The sequence below is a fragment of the Gopherus flavomarginatus genome, chromosome 4 (genome assembly GCF_025201925.1).
Source record: "Gopherus flavomarginatus isolate rGopFla2 chromosome 4, rGopFla2.mat.asm, whole genome shotgun sequence".
Lineage (NCBI taxonomy): Eukaryota > Metazoa > Chordata > Testudines > Testudinidae > Gopherus > Gopherus flavomarginatus.
In genome coordinates, this window is record NC_066620.1 from 97,291,632 (window position 1) to 97,311,517 (window position 19,886).

General features: G+C 43.1%; 1 protein-coding gene across 14 annotated transcripts in view; it reads right to left on the reverse strand.

Moving 5' to 3' along the window:
- ARID1B (AT-rich interaction domain 1B) overlaps positions 1-19,886 on the reverse strand; it is a 437,302-nt gene that overhangs the window by 13,285 nt on the left and 404,131 nt on the right. For 10 of the 14 annotated variants that reach the window (XM_050949391.1, XM_050949388.1, XM_050949385.1 and 7 more), the window contains 4 exons: positions 9,404-9,542; positions 7,772-7,944; positions 2,878-3,028; positions 1,740-1,856 (listed from right to left, as the gene is read on the reverse strand). In XM_050949391.1, coding sequence (XP_050805348.1) covers positions 1,740-1,856; positions 2,878-3,028; positions 7,772-7,944; positions 9,404-9,542 — 580 coding nt within the window. The remainder of the gene's footprint in view (positions 1-1,739; positions 1,857-2,877; positions 3,029-7,771; positions 7,945-9,403; positions 9,543-19,886) is intronic. The other 4 variants (XM_050949394.1, XM_050949393.1, XM_050949392.1 and 1 more) reach the window with 1 other exon arrangement.

Here is a 19,886-nt window from a genome sequence, read left to right on the forward strand (position 1 = left end):
GCAGGTCCGCCGGAGCCTTTAGACCAGCGCACCGTCCGCCAAAATGACTGCGGCAGGTCTGCTGGAGCCTTTCCAGCAGCGGACTGTCCGCCAGCATGACTGCGGTAGGTCCACCAGACCCGCGGGGGACGGCGAAATTCTGGCGCCCTAGGCCATTGCCTAGGTCGCCAAAATGGTAGCACTGGCCAAGACACCATAGGAACTGAGACCAGGAACCACTATTTGGAGCATGAGCAGAAGGTACGGGGGCTTCTTGCCCAGCAGGGAACCAGAAGTGTTGAAGGGGGCTCTGACCTGGGTACTCTCACTCCTGCTGGCGACAGGCTTCTAACTGCTGGCTGGCCAGTCATAGAATCATAGATTATTAGGGTTGGAAGGGACATCAGGAGATCATCTAGTCCAACCCGCTGCTCAAAGCAGGACCAATCCCCAAATGGCTCCCTCAAGGATTGAACTCACAACCCTGGGTTTAGCAGGCCAATGCTCAAACCACTGAGCTATCCCTCCTCCCTGCATTTGGTGGGATGACCACTTCTGCCTCCCTACTGTTGGAAATATTGCAGCAGTGCCTACCCTGTGAAATTCCAACACTTACCCGTGATGATGATGTAATTTTTTTAAAACCTGCAATTTACATATGGCCTCAATGATGACATATTGTTCTTTTTTGAGGAATAGTACAGCAGTTAATGAAATATTGTGTCATAAAATACAGAGTTAAGGTTGCACTTACAATCTTACCTGTGGCACTTCTTGATTTTTTGAGTGCTTAACTGGGCATACTTTTAATTTCTTTCTTTCTTTTTTTTTAAATGAAACAGAAAATCATTTGAAGGGAAATACATGGAAAGCAGTAAGGATGATAAATACCTGGCGCTGATGGTGAATAGCAAATTGGATTTGAGCTTGCAGTGTGATACGGTAACACAACAAATATCAATTTCAGTATGGGTAGTGTACACAAAACCATCCTATCACTGACCAAGATGTTAGCAGTCCCTTTGCATACAATACGAAAGAGAACACACCTAGAATTTTGAGTGCAGTTCTGGACACCAGAATACGTTCAAGGGCAATTCAGGAAAAAGGAACAAAAAAGTTGAAAGGGCTGCAGAATTTGACTTAGAAAGAATTAAAAGAACTAACATGGCCTGATTTTCAAGGTGCTGAACCTCCACAGCTCTCACTGACTTCTGTGGGTGTGGTAGGTGTTCAATATCTCCGAAAATCAAGCCAGACAGAGAGGTTATCTAAGCAATGTCAAAAGAACTACTTAACTGATAGGAATTGTCTAGGGTTGTCTGAAGTAATATAACAGAGTAATGAGATGAAACTGGGCAAAGGAAAATGGAGGCTATATATCAGGAAATGCTCCTTAAGTGTTAATGTTACTTAGACTATAGAATGGCCACCACCTGAGCCTCAGGGTTTGTATAAGTCTCAAAGTTTGAATAATTTAAAACTAGAATGGACTATTTGAGAATATAACATCGTGTACATCCTGTATTGGCACCAAACTGTGTGATTTCCTTTTCTAACATCTATAGTTCTATGGAAACACAAAATCAAATAGCTCTCCCAACCCCAAAAATAAACCCAACAGAAAAATCCCTATAGGAAAACACAAACAAATAACACAACAAGCTGCTGAACATTCTGTTTACACACAATCAGTAGCTGCTAGAATTTAGGATTATCTGGTTAATGCAGATATTATAAACAGAGAAATCAATGTTCACCTCTGCTGGCCAGGGTAACGATTAGGAGAGTACATGCTTGGGTCACTGTTTGAAGGCACCATATTGCTCTGACCAGGTGGTCCCATACTGCCTTCAGGACCCAGCCCATGATCCGACCTAAAAATGACAAAGGAAACCTCATTCTGTAAAAAGCACTTATTCTCCAAAATCGCTAAATCAGTACAACTTAATGGAAAGGATTCTTCTGGCCTAAGACCTCTGCTGGGACCTTTAATCTGGCTGACAACACAGCAACAAAATGACTACAGTTGTGTTATTCTTCCCCTACTGCTTCAGCCTAGGATTGTGAAAACTAGCCTACTATTAACTTAGGAGGACAATACTGTGCACTGCATTGGCTGTCATCAGGAAATGTTAGTAATGAAGCAAAACTGTACAACTAATTGAACATAACGATGGGAAAAACAAGATTCTACAGATCTAGCTTGCAAAACATACTGCAAAACTCAGTATACCCAAACACTCCCAAACCTTTCTGTCTGCTCCCAATGATCAGACATCAGTGATTCTATGGATTTAAAAAAAACAAAAACAACACTTTCCCAGGGTAAGGAAAAGGGGGGAAAAATTGGTTTTACTTCACTGAAATTTGGACCTACAGGGATCTAAACTTTCAGCCACTGAACCTCAGTACAGAGGATCACTATGGTCACACACTTGAAGAGCAGTGTCCCTACAGAACAGTATAGACCCTGAAAGCTCCAAATGAAGTTCTAGTCACCGACAGACCAAAGAAAACATTTTTAAGATGCATATTTTGTTTTTTATATATTAAAAAAAAAAGCAAGCTCTTCCATTTAGGTATGAACAGGGCAAGAGGACTAACACAGGTGCTACTTTAAAAAATCACAGCACAACACAATAGCCTGCAAAAAGCAGCTGTCAAGCAGACCCACTTGCTGATCAGCTGTAGGTTGAGTGACTTCTGAAGTGTGACAACTCTTTTCCTATTAATTTCGGCAAAAACCTAGACTCTCTCATTACCTGTGGCTTGACTCCCAGTGATTTCGTAAGCAGCTGCAGGAAGCGAGGGCTGCAAGGTTCTCTGTAAAGGACAATGGGGCAAAGGAGAAGACGACAGGATCATTTTCACTAACTTTGCTGAAGATTGACTCACCTCCTGTCATAGCCACCTCCATAAGAGAATTGCTGCCGCTGGCTCATGCTCATGGTGGACATTGCTCCAGATGGAGTCTGGTTATAGATATCCTGTATTCCACTATTGGGCATTTGTCCAGGGGCCATAAAGGGCTCACTGCTTCCAGGCACTGCAATAATAAGCAAAAATGGAAGAACTGCAAATTAAACATTTTATTTTTGATGTTCAAAGATGAGCTTCCAAGGTCTGTTAAATGACATCATTTGAAAAAACGCCTGAAGCCCTAACTCTACGATGCAGAATTATTAGGCGTCTGACAAGCTCTAGGAGAGTGATGAAAGCAGATAAACCAGCACTATCGATAAGATGGAACAGAAAGGTGGTCAGCAGAGCCACCAAGAGGATTCAGGGGGCCTGGGGCAAAGCAATTTCGGTGGCCCCTTCCATAAAAATTTTTTGCAATACTATACAATACTATATTCTTGTGGGGGCCCCAGTGGGGCCCGGGGCAAATTGCCCCACTTGCTCCCCTCCCACAGGCGGCCCTGGGAAAAATAAACCTTCCACATCTTGGCACAAACCCAGTTTTGAGAAAATTTCTTTACAAGTTATCACTGGTTCTCAGCATCAGCTAGTGCTAAAAGGCACTAAAGCTCATTAAAAGGGTTGGACAAATATTTTCCGTCAAGACTTTTTTTGGATCGAAAACTAGGGTTTTTTAAAAAGCAGAACAAAATCACGGGCAATGTCTGCTTTCCTTCAAAATTTGTTGTGTTTTTTTTTAATTGAAAAGCTGAAATTAGTCTGCCAAAACCTGAACATGGTTTGGGGTTTCAGAAGTATGTGGCCAAATATTTGCTGCTTGCTGTGTTTGATTGTTTAAAGAAACAATAAAAAAATTCTGCTTAAAAAAAATCCAAAACTTTTGAACCACCTCAGCTTGTGACCAAATGCCTGAGCCCATCCAGTCAGAGATTTTTCCAGGTGTCTGATACTCTGCTGGTTTCCTTGATTCATATCTGTCTCCATAACTTTGGGTTCCTTTAGGTTAGAACATAAGAACCACCATACTGGGTCAAACCAAAGGTCCATCCAGCCCAGTACCCTGTCTACTGACAATGGCCAATGCCAAGTGCCCCAGAGGGGGTGAATGTAACAGGTAATGATCAAGTGATCTCTCTCTGCCATCCGTCTCCATCCCTCTGACAAACAGAGTCTAGGGACACCATTCCTTACCCATCTTGGCTAATAGCCATTAATGGACTTAACCTCCATGCATTTATCTGTTTCCTAGAGACTGACTCCATGGGCTCCCTCACAAACTGGAGACTGTTACTGTGGGTTTGTCTTTAGCATAGCTTATGTACATAGTCCACGAACTGAGCATCTGAGCTTGTTCCAGAATCTGGGATGAGCATATGTTGTGAAAACTGAAATGCTCAAAATAGCACATGCATGTGAATGGACACAAGGTGCTTAAATTAACCCAGGGGTTCTCAAACTGGGGGTCAGGACCCCTCAGGGGGTCACGAGGTTATTACTGGGCGTCGCGAGCTGTCAGCCTCCACCTCAAACCCCGCTTTGCCTCCAGCATTTATAATAGTGTTAAATATATAAAAAAGTGTTTTCACTCAGAGGTTTGCTATGTGAAAGGGGTCACCAGTACAAAAGTTTGAGAACCAATGAATTAACCCCTCTGAAGCCTCAGGGAATGCAAGGGAGGTGGGTCTCCCTTGGTAGGGTTAGGAAGGAGGTAGGTGGTGTAGGATATTGCTCTTCTCATGTGATCCTTCCCCCAGTGGCTAATTTTAAATGAAGCTCCCCTTCCCTGACATGAATCTCCCTATGGCACTGAAATTAAATATAGACTATAATTTGGCATTTGAGAAGTGAAAGGGATAATAGCCCTAATGGAAAAGCTAACAGCTTGGCTCTTCTGCAAGCCTCAAACTGCTGAATGAGCTTTATGGTAGGGAAAGCTGTGCCTCCCAAACAGCCTGGCCCTGCCTCCTATCCGACCCCCACCCACTTCCTGCCCCCTGACTACCTGCCCCCCTCAGAATCCCTGACCCATCCTGCTCCCTGTCCCCTCACTGTCTCCCAGAGACACCCCCAACCACCACCCCAGGACCCCACATCTGCTCCCTGTCCCCTGACTGCCCCGACCCCTATCCATCCCCTCGCTGAGTCCTGACAGACTCCTGGAATGCCCACGATCCAACTTCCCCATTCTCTGTCCCCTGTCCTCCCTGCCCCTTATCCAACCCCCCTGGCCCCAGCCCCTTACCCACAGCTCCTCCCTCACCCGGAGCCTCAGCGCACCGCATCCAGAAGCGTCCCTGAACAGCGGTGCAGCATGGCTCCTGCAGGGCCTGAGCTCGTCCCAGGGCTGCCCAGAGGGGGAGGCAAGTGAGGCAATTTGCCCCAGGCCCCACAGGAGCCCCCACGAGAATACAGTATTCTATAGTATTGCAACTTTTTTTTATGGAAGGGGCCCCCAAAATTGCTTTGCCCCAGGCACCCTGAATCCTCTGGGCGGCCCTGCCTCATCCCCGCTCAGAGCTGCGTGGTAAGGAGGTGGTGCCATGAGCTCCAGCGGGGCCTGAGCTCCCTCCGCTCAGCCTGGACCTCTCAGCCCCGCCCCCTTACGACGCAGCTCTGAGCGGGGAGGAGCTCATGCCTCGCCGGAGCCACGCTGCAGCACTGTCCAGGGACGCTCCTGGATGCGCTGAGGCTCCGGGAGAGGGGCGGACGTGGGGTTAGGCCAGGGCTGGGGAGGGAGCCTGAGCCGTTCTCATGGGGGCCCCTGTGGAGCCCGGGGCAAACTGCCCCACTTGCCGCCCCCCCCAGGTGGCCCTTGTGGTCAGAATATCAAATAACGTCTAATGAAAAAAATCGTATTTGGAACTCATGTTAGAGAATTAAACCCATCAGGTTGAAAGCTTTCTTCTTCCCAGGTGTCCTAAAGACTCAAACTGGACTCTGTTCACACGTGCTATTCTTAGCTCAACAATGTTGACTCAGACTCAAATCTCTAGATATCAGAAAGGCTTATGCGCTAGCCTCATGGCTTTAATTAGCACTCCGTAGCCACAGGGCTGTTTTCTTTCCTTTTCCCAAAATGGGGTTGATGTTTGTGCAGAGGATCCTGTATCCTGGAGGTATCCTCCGGGCAAGGTAGATACAATTCTAAAGGTCCAAGAAGAGAGTTGGTCAGCACCAGCCATGACTTTTAGTAACAAAGGATTCAATGAAGTAGCCCCATCTCACCTCTCTAGTTTGAGATATCTGACATAAAAAAACCAGAAGTGAGGGTGAAGGTAAGGAGGCAAAGGCTCATCTTGGAAAGGAAGAATAGGACTTCTCCAAGAACCAAGCTTTCCACTTCCTGTCACTTGCTGTCTTAGAGCAGGCCAGATTTGTAACTAAAGCAATGGTAAGAATAATAGGTGGGAGAACTAGGCACCCTTATAATAAAGGATCAAGAAGTAGTTCTATTAATTCCAGGAGCTAGAGACTGGGTACATGCATGATAAGAGGGTATTTACAAATGCTACAGGAAGCCCTGGAATTGTTCCGCAGGTTTTGTATGCAATCATCACCTTGCCAAATTCTTTTATAAAAGCAGAAACACCATCAGCAGAAAGAGCTGAGTGAGGGAACAGATCTGAATCACACATGATCATCTTTCCAAGAAGCCTGAGATGATATGACAAAACTAATTTTCACTTGTGACTTAATCTAAATGAGAAATAAATGAGTATGTGCAGTAAACAACCTGATCTCAAGATGATCGTGGAAATCAAAATAAGTTTAAGCTGGAAAGGACGTTATTTCCCCTGAAGTTCTGCTGTACCAGGGTCCAGGGCAAAAGGTGCAGGATTTAAAGGAAACATAAGGCCTCTACCCAGCTGCTGTTCCAAATGGTCTCATCAGCATCACTTTCTCTCTCTTTTTTTAAACTAGTGACACCAGTGCATCACCACTTCTTCTCCTCTCCCTGCTCTCTGTCCTTTTCCTCTCCGTTACCTCGTCTTCCAGCTGCCACTTCATACTCTTAAACCTCCATCATCTGCTCTTCCCTCTTCTGCTCTTATGAACTCTGAACCTCTTCCTACCCTCCCCCTTTCCTATACACAAACATGTAGGAGAATAGTTCAAATTATTCTTTCCTAAGATACCTTAAAATTCACGGAAAGACTCTGAGTGAAGTGTACCTGGGGACTGAGTTAGCTTTAGTGTTATTCTCATTTTTAACTTTCTAAAACACTAAACTTCTAATTACGTGGCACCTTTCACCACAGGATCTCAAAATGTCTAACAAACATTAATTAATTACACCTTGCAACACTCCTGTGTGCTACACAGGTAAGTATACCTATTTTACAGCTGCGTAACCTGAGGTAAAGAGGTTAGGAGATTTGCTTAAAACTGCACAGTGAATTTGCAGTTGAACCATGATAGCACCTCTGAGTTCTGACTCCCAGTTTCCTACTCTAACAATTAGAAATGCTATCCCAAGCTGTAATATAGTTTATTATAGTCCAAGATGCTACTAGAGTATTAAAAACCCCCAGGCCCAACTAATTTAACCCGCTGATCCTTAGTGGTATAGTCCAGTCACAAACAGTACTGTGTAGTATTCCTGAACAACCATTCTGGGATTCCGTTGACGCCTGAATCTTACACTTATATAATTTAACTTTGAGAGGGGGAAAAATGACCAGAGAAAACTGAGATGTGGTTACACTTCCTTTATTGCCGTGGAGATATGATGTTGCTGATGGCAATGATGCAAAGAGACAGGGAGCGCATGCAAAAAGAGCCACACCAAGCACACCGTGACAAATCAAAATACATTGCTTGGATAAAACTAGGGAAGAACACACTGAGACTGCCACTTAGTAGATACCTTTTCTTATCCCACCAAAAGGGTCCTTATTCGGTTCATAGGGCATCCTTCCCATCATATCTGGCATGTTCATCCCTTGCTGGTATGGTGCATTTGGCGTCATGGAGTTTCGCTTCGGGAATGCGGAATCACTTACATCAGAAAAGGGATCGTGCACACTAACTGCACTGTTTCTAAACAGACAGACAAAATGGAGGCATTAATGTTATAGGAACACATGCGAGAAATTGTGATACCAGAACAGACTATGGTCCTTCTAGTGCAGTATCCAGTCTTTGCTAGTAGCCAGTGTCAGATGCTTCAGAGAAAGGCATAAGAAGTGCCATAATAGACAATTATGGAATAACCTGCCCACAGGAAAAGTTTCTTCCTACCCTAGCTTTTTCCTTAAGCATGAGGGATTTTTTTATCTAATCTAATGTAAATGTGCATATTGCCATTAGTCACATAAAAGTTCCCACCTTTTTGGAATCCAGAGCAACTGTTTGCCTCAATACCCTGAGAAAATGAGTTTCACGTTAATTACATATTGTGTCAAAAAGGTATTTCCTTTTATCAGTTTTAAATATAATTATCTTTCAGTTTCACTCAGGGTCCCCTTGTTCTCGTATTGTGACAAAGAATAAACAGCAGCACTTGATTTACCTTCTCAATACCATTCAATATTATGCACCGGCAGCAACCTTTGTGGCTTCAGCTAGCTTTCTTATAAAGGCCTTATAAACAGGGCTCGAAAAACTGAGTTGTTCTGAGAACTGCCACGTTTATTCTGAAGGCAAATGAGAATACTTTTACAAATGGGAAAATAATTAATCAAACTGTTTGAATGAGAGGTCATTAAAACAGGTTTGCTACTATCCCTTCTATCTCTCCACATAGTCAGATCTCTTCGAAAACTTGTGCACCGATTACAGCTGAAGACAAGAGACTATTATTAAGCGAAGTTGTGAATGATTTTGTTGTGGATGGTCTAGATCTCAATCCTGGTCCCACTGACGCTGCTGGGAGTTTTTTGTCATAGACTTTAGTGGCAGAAGGATAAGGCGCTGTGTCTGCACAAGAACGTTGCCCTTGGCTGGCTGACTGCTGCTTAATAAAAACACGAGGGTCCTTCTCTATAGAACAGAACAGTTCTCCTGCAGTTACCAGGTAGTTGATAACTAAGAGAATTCTCCCTTTAGCTCAGGGGCAGGAGACTATATGTTTAGAAGCGAAGGAGCAGGGTTTTAGTCCTTGTTCTGCACATGTACATGGTTTATGATGGAAAGGACCATTATAAAGATGATCATGATCCCACTTTCAACTCAGAAAAATCCCCATGTTCTCAAATTTTAAGGTTAAGTATCACTGACAACTGAAGCACTGACTATCAACTCAGGAATTCTGTTTTTTCCAAATGTACATTATTACGGGAATAGAAGGCAGAGCACTGATAACCATAGTTGCTGCAACTTGTTGCAGAGCAAGATGTTATGATGCAAAATGACCATGCAAAGATGCCCTTGGAAAGAACAAACAAACAAAACCCCTGAATACTGCTTTTCTTTATACAAGCGACACCCTGATGGCACACTGTTCTACTCTATGTAGCAAGGGCAAGAAAGGTCAAATGAAGCACTGAGTTTTCAATACCTGCCACCCTGCATAGGAGTCATCTGTCCATGAGGTGTTGATGCTGGTGTTGGAGGCTTCAAGTCGCCCGGCACTTCTGTCATGGAATTACTACCAGTAGACTGGGGAGTCTGTGGACCTTGTAGGGAACCAGAATTAGCTGGCAGTTTTAAAATAAAGACATATTAGATATATCAAGCAACGTACTAGGGAAGCAGCAATCATCAAGGAGAAAGAGCTATTTTAAAATGAGTCTGCTACTCTGCTTACACACTATGCATGTCAGTATGTCAGCCTTCCTGAGCATCCCCTGAGATTGGTATAGTCAGTGTTGTACTATCCCCCATCTTTTCTAGAACTATGAATTTAGTCCATTGCCTAAAGCAACATGAATGGAAATCATCTAGGCAAAGGAGGACCTTTAATTTAAATAATAGGTCAGAGGGTACCCTCTTCATAAAATGACATAACTTCAACACATAATCAGTACCACAATACAAATATTTATATAGCAACTTTCACCCTGAAGGATTACTTTACTAACTCAAACTGATACATAAACACTGTATCAGGAGAACTTCATAATTTCATCTACCACTGAAATGCAGCTCAGAGGTGAAATGTGGCAGCCAGTTAACAATGCACAGCAACCTTACACAACCTATAAGATAGGATGAGAGAAATACTCTATGGAAAGAATACTGTATCCTTTTTTAAATATAGAGGGAACTTTAGTTAAGAAGAAAGCAATTACCAAAAACAGAATTTGAACAGGATACTGTGGTTAACACCTCATATCTTGTGAAAATAGCAACAGAAAGTTTAACAAGTGTTAGGACCTTGGTTTTACGCATCAATCAAACATGACCACAGAGAGTGGAATATACTTCAATACACTTCAGCTCTTGAAGAAAGGACATAGGTAAAGCAATCTGCGAAGTACAGTATGAAAGGACATTGAAGTTCTTTGCTTCCACTCTGCACTTTCACAGTATTCTGCAGATGTCTTCCTCTGAACTATTTATTTCAAGGAAAAGGTATGCCCATGCTTAGTGTGTATGTCTAGATTAGGTAACTCTGCAAGGCCACCCATTTCATCTGCAGCTGCATTTGTACTGAGATCTCAATGAGGGATGGAGAGCATTTGCACCACTGGCACTCTTTCACTTTCTTAAGTGGCTACATTCTTACTATAATTACAAGGAAAGAGAGAGCATTCTGTGAAGAGTTCTATTCCAATGAGAATGAGCAGTTATATATGGCCCACTTAACTGAAGATATTATACAAAGCTGGTGATGGAATACATGCACAGTGTACTTTTTAAGTAAACCTACAGATACCCTTTTAACGTTAATACCAGACAGACATTTTCACTGCATGAGATATTAGAATATTTTCCCAACTAATTTAGTTTTAGAAATCTGCTAGATGAGACTATACAAGTCCATGTATGAGCTTTGGATCTGATTTGCCATGCCCCCTATTCTCAGGATCCTATTGACTTCAGCGGGAGTATCACCTGAGGGGGGCCTGCAGGATCAAATCCTTTAATATAATTGCTGTAAACCAAGATTCACCAGAAGGAAAAACATAGAACTCTAGAATATTTAGAAAAAAAATCTTAACTTAGCCTTAACTTTGCATTTCCTGTTTTCCGCTAGCTGGCTACAGTCTGTCATGTAAACTCTTTCTAGTGCCTGGCCTGTCTACATGTGCTCAATGACTAAATGACAAAAATGTGCACACCGCTGCTAGGAGAAAAAACAGAAGGAGGCAGCCAGGGTTAATCTGTCCTGATTTCTGGGAAGGGACAGTGGGTCAGAGTTGGCCCCAAATCCTAGGAATCACATCATCTTGATGGATGCAGCTCACTCTTGCTTGAAGGATGCCTTGCTTCGGTTTGCTTCATTCACATCTGTATTGCATCTTGCCAGTATCCGGAAATAATTCCTGCTCCTGAAACATGAGGACCTTTGCACAGCTTGTTTCATTAGTCCTAATGGTGCTATCCTTGGTTCTCAACTTTCCCAACTGTATTTGGTTTATGTCCATATAGTAATGAAGTTCTAAAAGCTTTTAAAAATCACTGAGCCCATTAATATATTAAGAAAACCAAAACACAAATACAACACAAAGCTCATGTGCAATTAATGTTACATTTGACTGGGAACTTTGGGTATATCTACACTGCAAAAAAACCCCAACCCTTGTGGCAGCAAGTCTCAGAGCCTAGCTTGCACTATGAGGCTAAAAAGAGCAATGTAGATGTTACTGCTCAGGCTGGAGTGCGGACTCTGACACCCAGTGAGGGGGGAAGGTCTCAGAGCCCAGGCTCCAGCCTGTGCCTGAACATTTACACTGCTATTTTTAGCCCTGTGGCATGAGCCCCGTGAGCCTGAGTCAGTTGATCTGGACTCTGAGACTCACTGCTGCGGGATTTTTTTTTGGCAGTGTAGACATACCCTTCGGGTGCTACCGCAATACACATTTAAATAATAATACTAATGAAAGTCACCATGTGCATACACAACAAACCCTTAGACTATATGAAAGAAATCGAGACTCTCTGCTGAGGGGGACGGAGACACCCATCTGTCACCCTGACCGTTCATCCCGGGAGGTATGCTGCCTGCCAGGGGCCCGTATCCGAGATGTTACAGAAGCATTGTCGAGGATTATCCGGCCTTCTGACTACCACCCCATGCTACTCATCCATGTGGGCACAAATGATACTGCGAGGTGTGACACTGAGCAGATCAAGAGTGACTACAGGGCTCTGGGAGTACGGGTTAAGGAGTTTGGAGAGCAGGTGGTATTCTCTTCGATTCTTCCTGTTGAAGGTAGGGGCCCGGGCAGAGACAGATGCATCGTGGAGGTGAATGCCTGGCTGCGAAGATGGTGTCGCCAGGAGGGCTTTGGCTTCCTCGACCACGGGATGCTATTCGAGGAAGGACTGCTAGGCACAGATGGCGTTCACCTTTCGAAGAGGGGAAAGGTCTTATTTGTGCACAGACTGGCTAACCTAGTAAGGAGGGCTTTAAACTAGGTTCGACGGGGACAGGTGAGCAAACCCCACAGGTAAGTGGGGAACAAGACCTGGGAGATGGGTTGGAAATAGGAGGGAGCACGGGCTATAATGACAGAGAGGAAGGAGGGTCAGGGCAAACCTGGGAGGCAAGATCAAACCAGTATCTTAGATGCCTATATACAAATGCAAGAAGTATGGGTAATAAGCAGGAAGAACTGGAAGTGCTAATAAATAAATACAATTATGACATTGTTGGCATTACTGAAACTTGGTGGGATAATACACACGACTGGAATGTTGGTGTGGCTGGGTATAGTTTGCTCAGGAAGGATAGACAGGGGAAAAAGGGAGGAGGTGTTGCCTTATATATTAAAAATGTACACACTTGGACTGAGGTGGAGATGGACATAGGAGACGGAAGTGTTGAGAGTCTCTGGGTTAGGCTAAAAGGGGTAAAAAACACGGGTGATGTCGTGCTGGGAGTCTACTACAGGCCACCTAATCAGGTGGAAGAGGTGGATGAGGCTTTTTTCAAACAACTAACAAAATCATCCAAAGCCCAAGATTTGGTGGTGATGGGGGACTTCAACTATCCAGATATATGTTGGGAAAATAACACCACGGGGCACAGACTATCCAATAAGTTCCTGGACTGCATTGCAGACAACTTTTTATTTCAGAAAGTTGAAAAAGCTACTAGGGGGGAAGCTGTTCTAGACTTGATTTTAACAAATAGGGAGGAACTTGTTGAGAATTTGAAAGTAGAAGGAAGCTTGGGTGAAAGTGATCATGAAATCATAGAGTTTGCAATTCTAAGGAAGGGTAGAAGGGAGTACAGCAGAATAGAGACAATGGATTTCTGGAAGGCGGATTTTGGTAAGCTCAGAGAACTGATAGGTAAGGTCCCATGGGAATCAAGACTGAGGGGAAAAACAACTGAGGAGAGTTGGCAGTTTTTCAAAGGAACACTATTAAGGGCCCAAAAGCAAGCTATTCCGATGGTTAGGAAAGATAAAAAATGTGGCAAAAGACCACCTTGGCTTAACCACAAGATCTTGCGTGACCTACAAAATAAAAAGGCGTCATATAAAAAATGGAAACTAGGTCAGATTACAAAGGATGAATATAGGCAAATAACACAGGAATGCAGAGGCAAGATTAGAAAGGCAAAGGCACAAAATGAACTCAAACTAGCTATGGGAATAAAGGAAAACAAGAATACTTTTTATCAATACATTAGAAGCAAGAGGAAGACCAAGGACAGGGTAGGCCCACTGCTCAGTAAGGAGGGGGAAACAGTAACAGGAGACTTGGAAATGGCAGAGATGCTTAATGACTTCTTTGTTTCGGTCTTCACTGAGAAGTCTGAAGGAATGTCTAATATAGTGAATGCTTACGGGAAGATAAAATAAAAAAAGAGCAAGTAAAAAATCACTTAGAAAAGTTAGATGCCTGCAAGACACCAGGGCCTGATGAAATGCATCCTAGAATACTCAAGGAGTTAATAGAAGAGGTATCTGAGCCTCTAGCTATTATTTTTGGGAAATCATGGGAGACAGGGGAGATTCCAGAAGACTGGAAGGGGGCAAATATAGTGCCCATCTATAAAAAGGGAAATAAAAACAACCCAGGAAACTACAGACCAGTTAGTTTAACTTCTGTGCCAGGGAAGATAATGGAGCAGGTAATTAAAGAAATCATCTGCAAACACTTGGAAGGTGGTAAGGTGATAAGGAATAGCCAGCATGGATTTGTAAAGAACAAATCGTGTCAAACTAATCTGATAGCGTTCTTTGATAGGATAACGAGCCTTGTGGATAAGGGAGAAGCGGTGGATGTGATATACCTAGACTTTAGTAAGGCATTTGATACGGTCTCACATGATATTCTTATAGATAAACTAGGAAAGTACAATTTAGATAGGGCTACTATAAGGTGGGTGCATAACTGGCTGGATAACCATACTCAGAGAGTAGTTGTTAATGGCTCCCAATCCTGCTGGAAAGGTATAACAAGTGGGGTTCCGCAGGGGTCTGTTTTGGGACCGGTTCTGTTCAATATCTTCATCAACGATTTAGATGTTGGCATAGAAAGTACGCTTATTAAGTTTGCGGACGATACCAAACTGGGAGGGATTGCAACTGCTTTGGAGGACAGGGTCAAAATTCAAAATGATCTGGACAAATTGGAGAAATGGTCTGAGGTAAACAGGATGAAGTTCAATAAAGATAAATGCAAAGTGCTCCACTTAAGAAGGAACAATCAGTTTCACACATACAGAATAGGAAGAGACTGTCTAGGAAGGAGTATGGCAGAAAGAGATCTAGGGGTCATAGTGGACCACAAGCTTAATATGAGTCAACAGTGTGATACTGTTGCAAAAAAAGCAAACATGATTCTGGGATGCATTAACAGGTGTGTTGTAAACAAGACACGAGAAGTCATTCTTCCACTTTACTCTGCGCTGGTCAGGCCTCAGCTGGAGTATTGTGTCCAGTTCTGGGCACCGCATTTCAAGAAAGATGTGGAGAAATTGGAGAGGGTCCAGAGAAGAGCAACAAGAATGATTAAAGGTCTTGAGAACATGACCTATGAAGGAAGGCTGAAGGAATTGGGTTTGTTTAGTTTGGAAAAGAGAAGACTGAAAGGGGACATGATAGCAGTTTTCAGGTATCTAAAAGGGTGTCATCAGGAGGAGGGAGAAAACTTGTTCACCTTAGCCTCCAATGATAGAACAAGAAGCAACGGGCTTAAACTGCAGCAAGGGAGATTTAGGTTGGACATTAGGAAAAAGTTCCTAACTGTCAGGGTAGTTAAACACTGGACTAGATTGCCTAGGGAAGTTGTGGAATCTCCATCTCTGGAGATATTTAAGAGTAGGTTAGATAAATGTCTGTTAGGGATGGTCTAGACAATATTTGGTCCTGCCATGAGGGCAGGGGACTGGACTCGATGACCTCTCGAGGTCCCTTCCAGTCCTGGAGTCTATGAGTCTATAATTCAGCTGTCACATCCCCTCCCCCCTCCACCTTACATCTCAAAGTATCCATTGACACCAGGCAAATTCTACATTACTTCCCTGAAAAGTGAAAAAACCCAAAACTATTTCTGAGTTAAGTTATACAGATTTTTAGAGTCAATATACTAGAACCAGGTAAGCATCCTAGCATTGCCCCCTGCTATTTACTATAAAATACAATATTGCCTCACCTGCTATATTTCAAGCTTCTCTCATGATGGGCTATTAAGTGCCAATTAAGCAACTAACCCACCCTGGGCAAGAACAACTTAATTCAGATCTAAAAAATAAAGCTGAGAGCAGTTAAAATATATTTGCAGTATTTATAGGTTGCATAAATACACCATATTTTTATTATAAAATAATAATACTCTGTTTTATAGTATTTCCTTATATAAACATGTCTTATTCAAAAAATCAGAAAGCAAAACGAGATACCCAGCTGAGAACCTGTAAGTCAAATTTCTACCTGCTGGCTGTTTTAAAAAAATGAATGGTAACAAACAGCTGAAAAATGTGTTGTACAACAGAAATGGCAATACCAGCACAGTGAATGCAAGCTTCCCGAAACTACTTTGTCAGTGTGCTTCAACTCTGACCTGGCAGGAGCACTTCTAGCGATGTGACCGCATTACAGTGTCTGCGCCTGTTAGGCTGTGGAGTGCCTACAATAACATAAATGTGTGTGATGTGGATCCTGGTCAACTAGAAAATGGACAGAGAACAACTGGTAGGCCACTGAACAGTTAATTTATGGTTTCTGAAGAGCGTTAATGTACAAAACACATTCTTCATAGCACAAAAATCTAAGCTCCTGACTCAAAACAATGGTTATTGTAGACAGGGCAGACAGAATTGCATATTATTAAGGTTGCCCGACACTTCTCATTATTACGAGACCCTGTTTTCAGCTGCTTATAACTTTGCCAAACTTTAACCATTTGGGCTAAAATTTTTCAGACCAGGTATCTGCTTCGGGATGAATTTTTTGTTTGCAAAGTTTCGGTCAAAATGGTTTAGTTGTTTCTGGGAATAAAGCTAAGGGAAAACACATCGTTTTATTCATTTAAAAAAATCTGGCAAGCATTTTTACAGAAGCTTTAGTGCACTCATGCTTTGGAACATGGACTTTAAATCTGGCGTGAGGCGATCTTTGTGTCAGCAGTGTGTCTTTTGCTGCCTTTGTGAAAGTCCACCCTAGTCCTAAACCTTTGAAAAAATCAGTTTACACATGCTCAGTAGTGACTTGCTAGACCACAGTTTAACTCCCCCAAGTTCCTGTCTGCACTGAGCATGCTTCAGTCTGGGGCTGGGTGGGACTTTCCCTGCAATTTCTGCTCCTAGTTGCTCTGGGCTGTGCTGGATCTGGGTCTGGGCTTAGAACAAACAGCAGCAAGTCCAGCTCTTCTGTGCTCTCAATGCTCCTGCTGGGCCCAGGCAGATGGGGAAGTTGCCTGAACTGAGTGCAGAAAGGAAAAGACCCAGACCAGGAAGGATGCAGGGGTAGTAGACTGGGACAAGGAGCTTGGAGGGGCAGTACTGCAGTTGGAGGCTGATAGGGGGAGAGAAGGGTCTGGCAGTTGGGGGAAGATTAAGACTTGCTGAGCAAAGAAACTAGGACTGAGACCCAGAAGGAAACAGGGGTGAGAGGACTGGGAATCAGCAGGTCAGGGGACTGGTTGTCTGAGGGATTATGGGGGGAGACTGGAGCTAACTGGGACTGGGAATCAATGGGGTGAAGAGAAGTTGTTGCGGGGGAGACATATGATGAAGACGGTGTGAGGGAATAGCTAGGACTGGCTGGGCAAAGAGACTGGGAAGAGGAGCTGCATGTCCGGGGACACTGAGATTGGATGAGAAGCCGGGGGAGGGAGACTGGGACTGGCAGCTAGCGGGAATGGGGAATGTGGAAGTGTCTGGATATCAGAGGAAAGGAGATGAGAGACAGACTGGATGAGGAACTGGGAGAAGTGAAACTGGGACTGGCTGGGCAAGGAAATAGGAATTAATGATGAGGTGAAAGAGACTGGGATGGGAGTTTAAAGGGTGGACTGTCTGGGTAACAACACTGATACTAGGATGAGAAGCCTGAGGTGAAGATACTGAGACTGTCCGAATAAGAAGAATGGAACTGGGACAAGGAGCCAAGGGTAGGGAAGAGAGGGGACAGGAACAGCGCAGAGGGAATGCGGCAGAGAGGGTCAAGGCAGAAGAGTCTGTGCCCACTACAGCATATTTCTCTCCAGAGACTGAAATGAGGCCAAGATTCCTGAATCTCATTATTCCTCTGCTGTTGGCAAATATCTGTGAAACCAACTGGCAAAACAACTCATCGCCCTCTAGTGCTGGTCACATAGAGGATGACAACCTACTATTGCTATCAGTTATTCCATTAGCTCAAGAGGTCTGTTAGATGGATCTAAAGGTTTCAACCGCTGATGAACCACATGGGTGTCAATAGGACACCACATGCTGGAACTTTTTTTTTTTCCAGTTTGCTTTTTAAAAAATCTCAGGATTTACACACAAAAATATCTTATGTTAAAAGAACATTATTATTAAGGTTGCAAACTCAAGCACTCAGAAGTTAGGAAATGCCAGAATTAAGGTTGTCTGTGCTACTTAATTGGCCCCTTGTGCGTACTGATTATGATACAGTCTTAAATTACATGATCACATACAATTTTTCCACAAGACCCCTGCCTCATTTAGTGCGCAGGACTGACATATTCTGGGGATGAATCAGCATTGTGTAGTGAGGGAGACTGTTGTCTGTAGGACCCTTGCCTCATTTACAGTAGAAGTTGGAAGGTATGTCGTCAATGAGGCAGGGGATTACAGTAAGAGAAAGAACTGTCTCATGCTTAAGGCCACTGAATGTTGTCCTGGGAATTTGATTCTATCCTTGCCTGTATCACACAGTTCCTATGTATTGCTAGGCAAGTCACTTAAACCAAAAACTTTCCACAGGTGTTCTTCATTTACTTGGTATGAGACCCTGTGGTTTGATTTGCAGAAGTGCTGTCGACTCATGATTGCAACTGCAGTCAATGGGAGCTGTGCTTTGAATATATTAAGTGCTATATCATGCTAAATACTCTGAAAAATCAAGGTCCTAGGTGTCTCAAATTAGGCTCCTCATATTAGTGGATACTTTTGACCATGATCTCTCTGTGTCTCAATTCCTCCCTGTAAAATGGGATAATAACCCTCAGCACACAGGGGTTTTGTGAAGACAAGTTAATTAATGCTTGTGAAGCACTCAGATATTATACTGATGAGTAACATAGAAAAGCCTATGAGGAAATTAATAATTTTGTATTCAGAGAAGTAAATAAGGCCTTGGGCTACACAATGAACAAAATACTGAACTGGAGGAGAAAACAAAATATTGAATAGCTGCTCACTAAGTGATCAATGTCCCTTCTGCGCACTGAATGAGGAATGGGTCCTTTGGAAAAAAACAGTATGATCATGTAATTAAAAGACTGTACCATAATGCATACGCACAACGGGTCTGGGCTAAGGCTGCACAGGCAAGTAAACTCCAGCATTTCCTAACTTTTGGGTGCCTGACTTTGCCACCACAATAATGTTTTCTGAACATAGTTTTTTTGTATGTTATATATACATATATATACAGTGTACACACACAGGTTATTTATAATTTATAGTGAGTACTGTCCAACATGTACTAGGTGCTGTGCAAATGACTGGAAGTTATGGTCTCTCATGTATGTTTATATATACTGTTAACGTATTATTAGACGTATTCTCATTAGTAATACTTTTCCAGGTAGAAATCATGAAACTAAACCCTTTTGTCTGTGTGTCAAAGCTGCTACTTGCTCCTCATTCAAATCTCTCCTTGCATCCCACTGGTGTTTAGATTTTCAATGCTATGCTGTTCTCTGACACTGTTTACATCCATCCTTGTAGCTTATTTTTTTGTTTCTATTCTGTTTAAGTTGACTGTAAACTTCCTAAAACAGGGATCCTGTCTCGTTACTTTGTCAAGTCCTACATAAGCACTCAGTACTATAAAACAAAACAACAACAACAACAGAGAATTAAAAAGAAGGAAACAGACAATTATTTGAAGTGTTTAAGCTGTGCACACAAGACCATACAGCTGACTGGCGATGGCTAGAAAAATACTCCTCTGTGTCTAGTCAACTAGTGTAATATGTGATTTTTCAACATACAAAAAAGCCTGAGCAGCACCTGCCTTATAGGTGCCACCGTAGATTGTAAAAAATTGAAAGAAAACTGTCTGAAAGCAACATTTTCATCATGGCATCCTTCACAGCCTCCTATATGGACCAATTTGCTGCTAGTTGCATGAAATTAGCACCTCAGGGCCTGCTTCCTTAAAAGGCCTGCAATGCTAGGGAGTGTGGTTTCAAGAAGGACCCTTTATTTACAATAGTTCAAATGTGCAGTTAATAAAAACAGA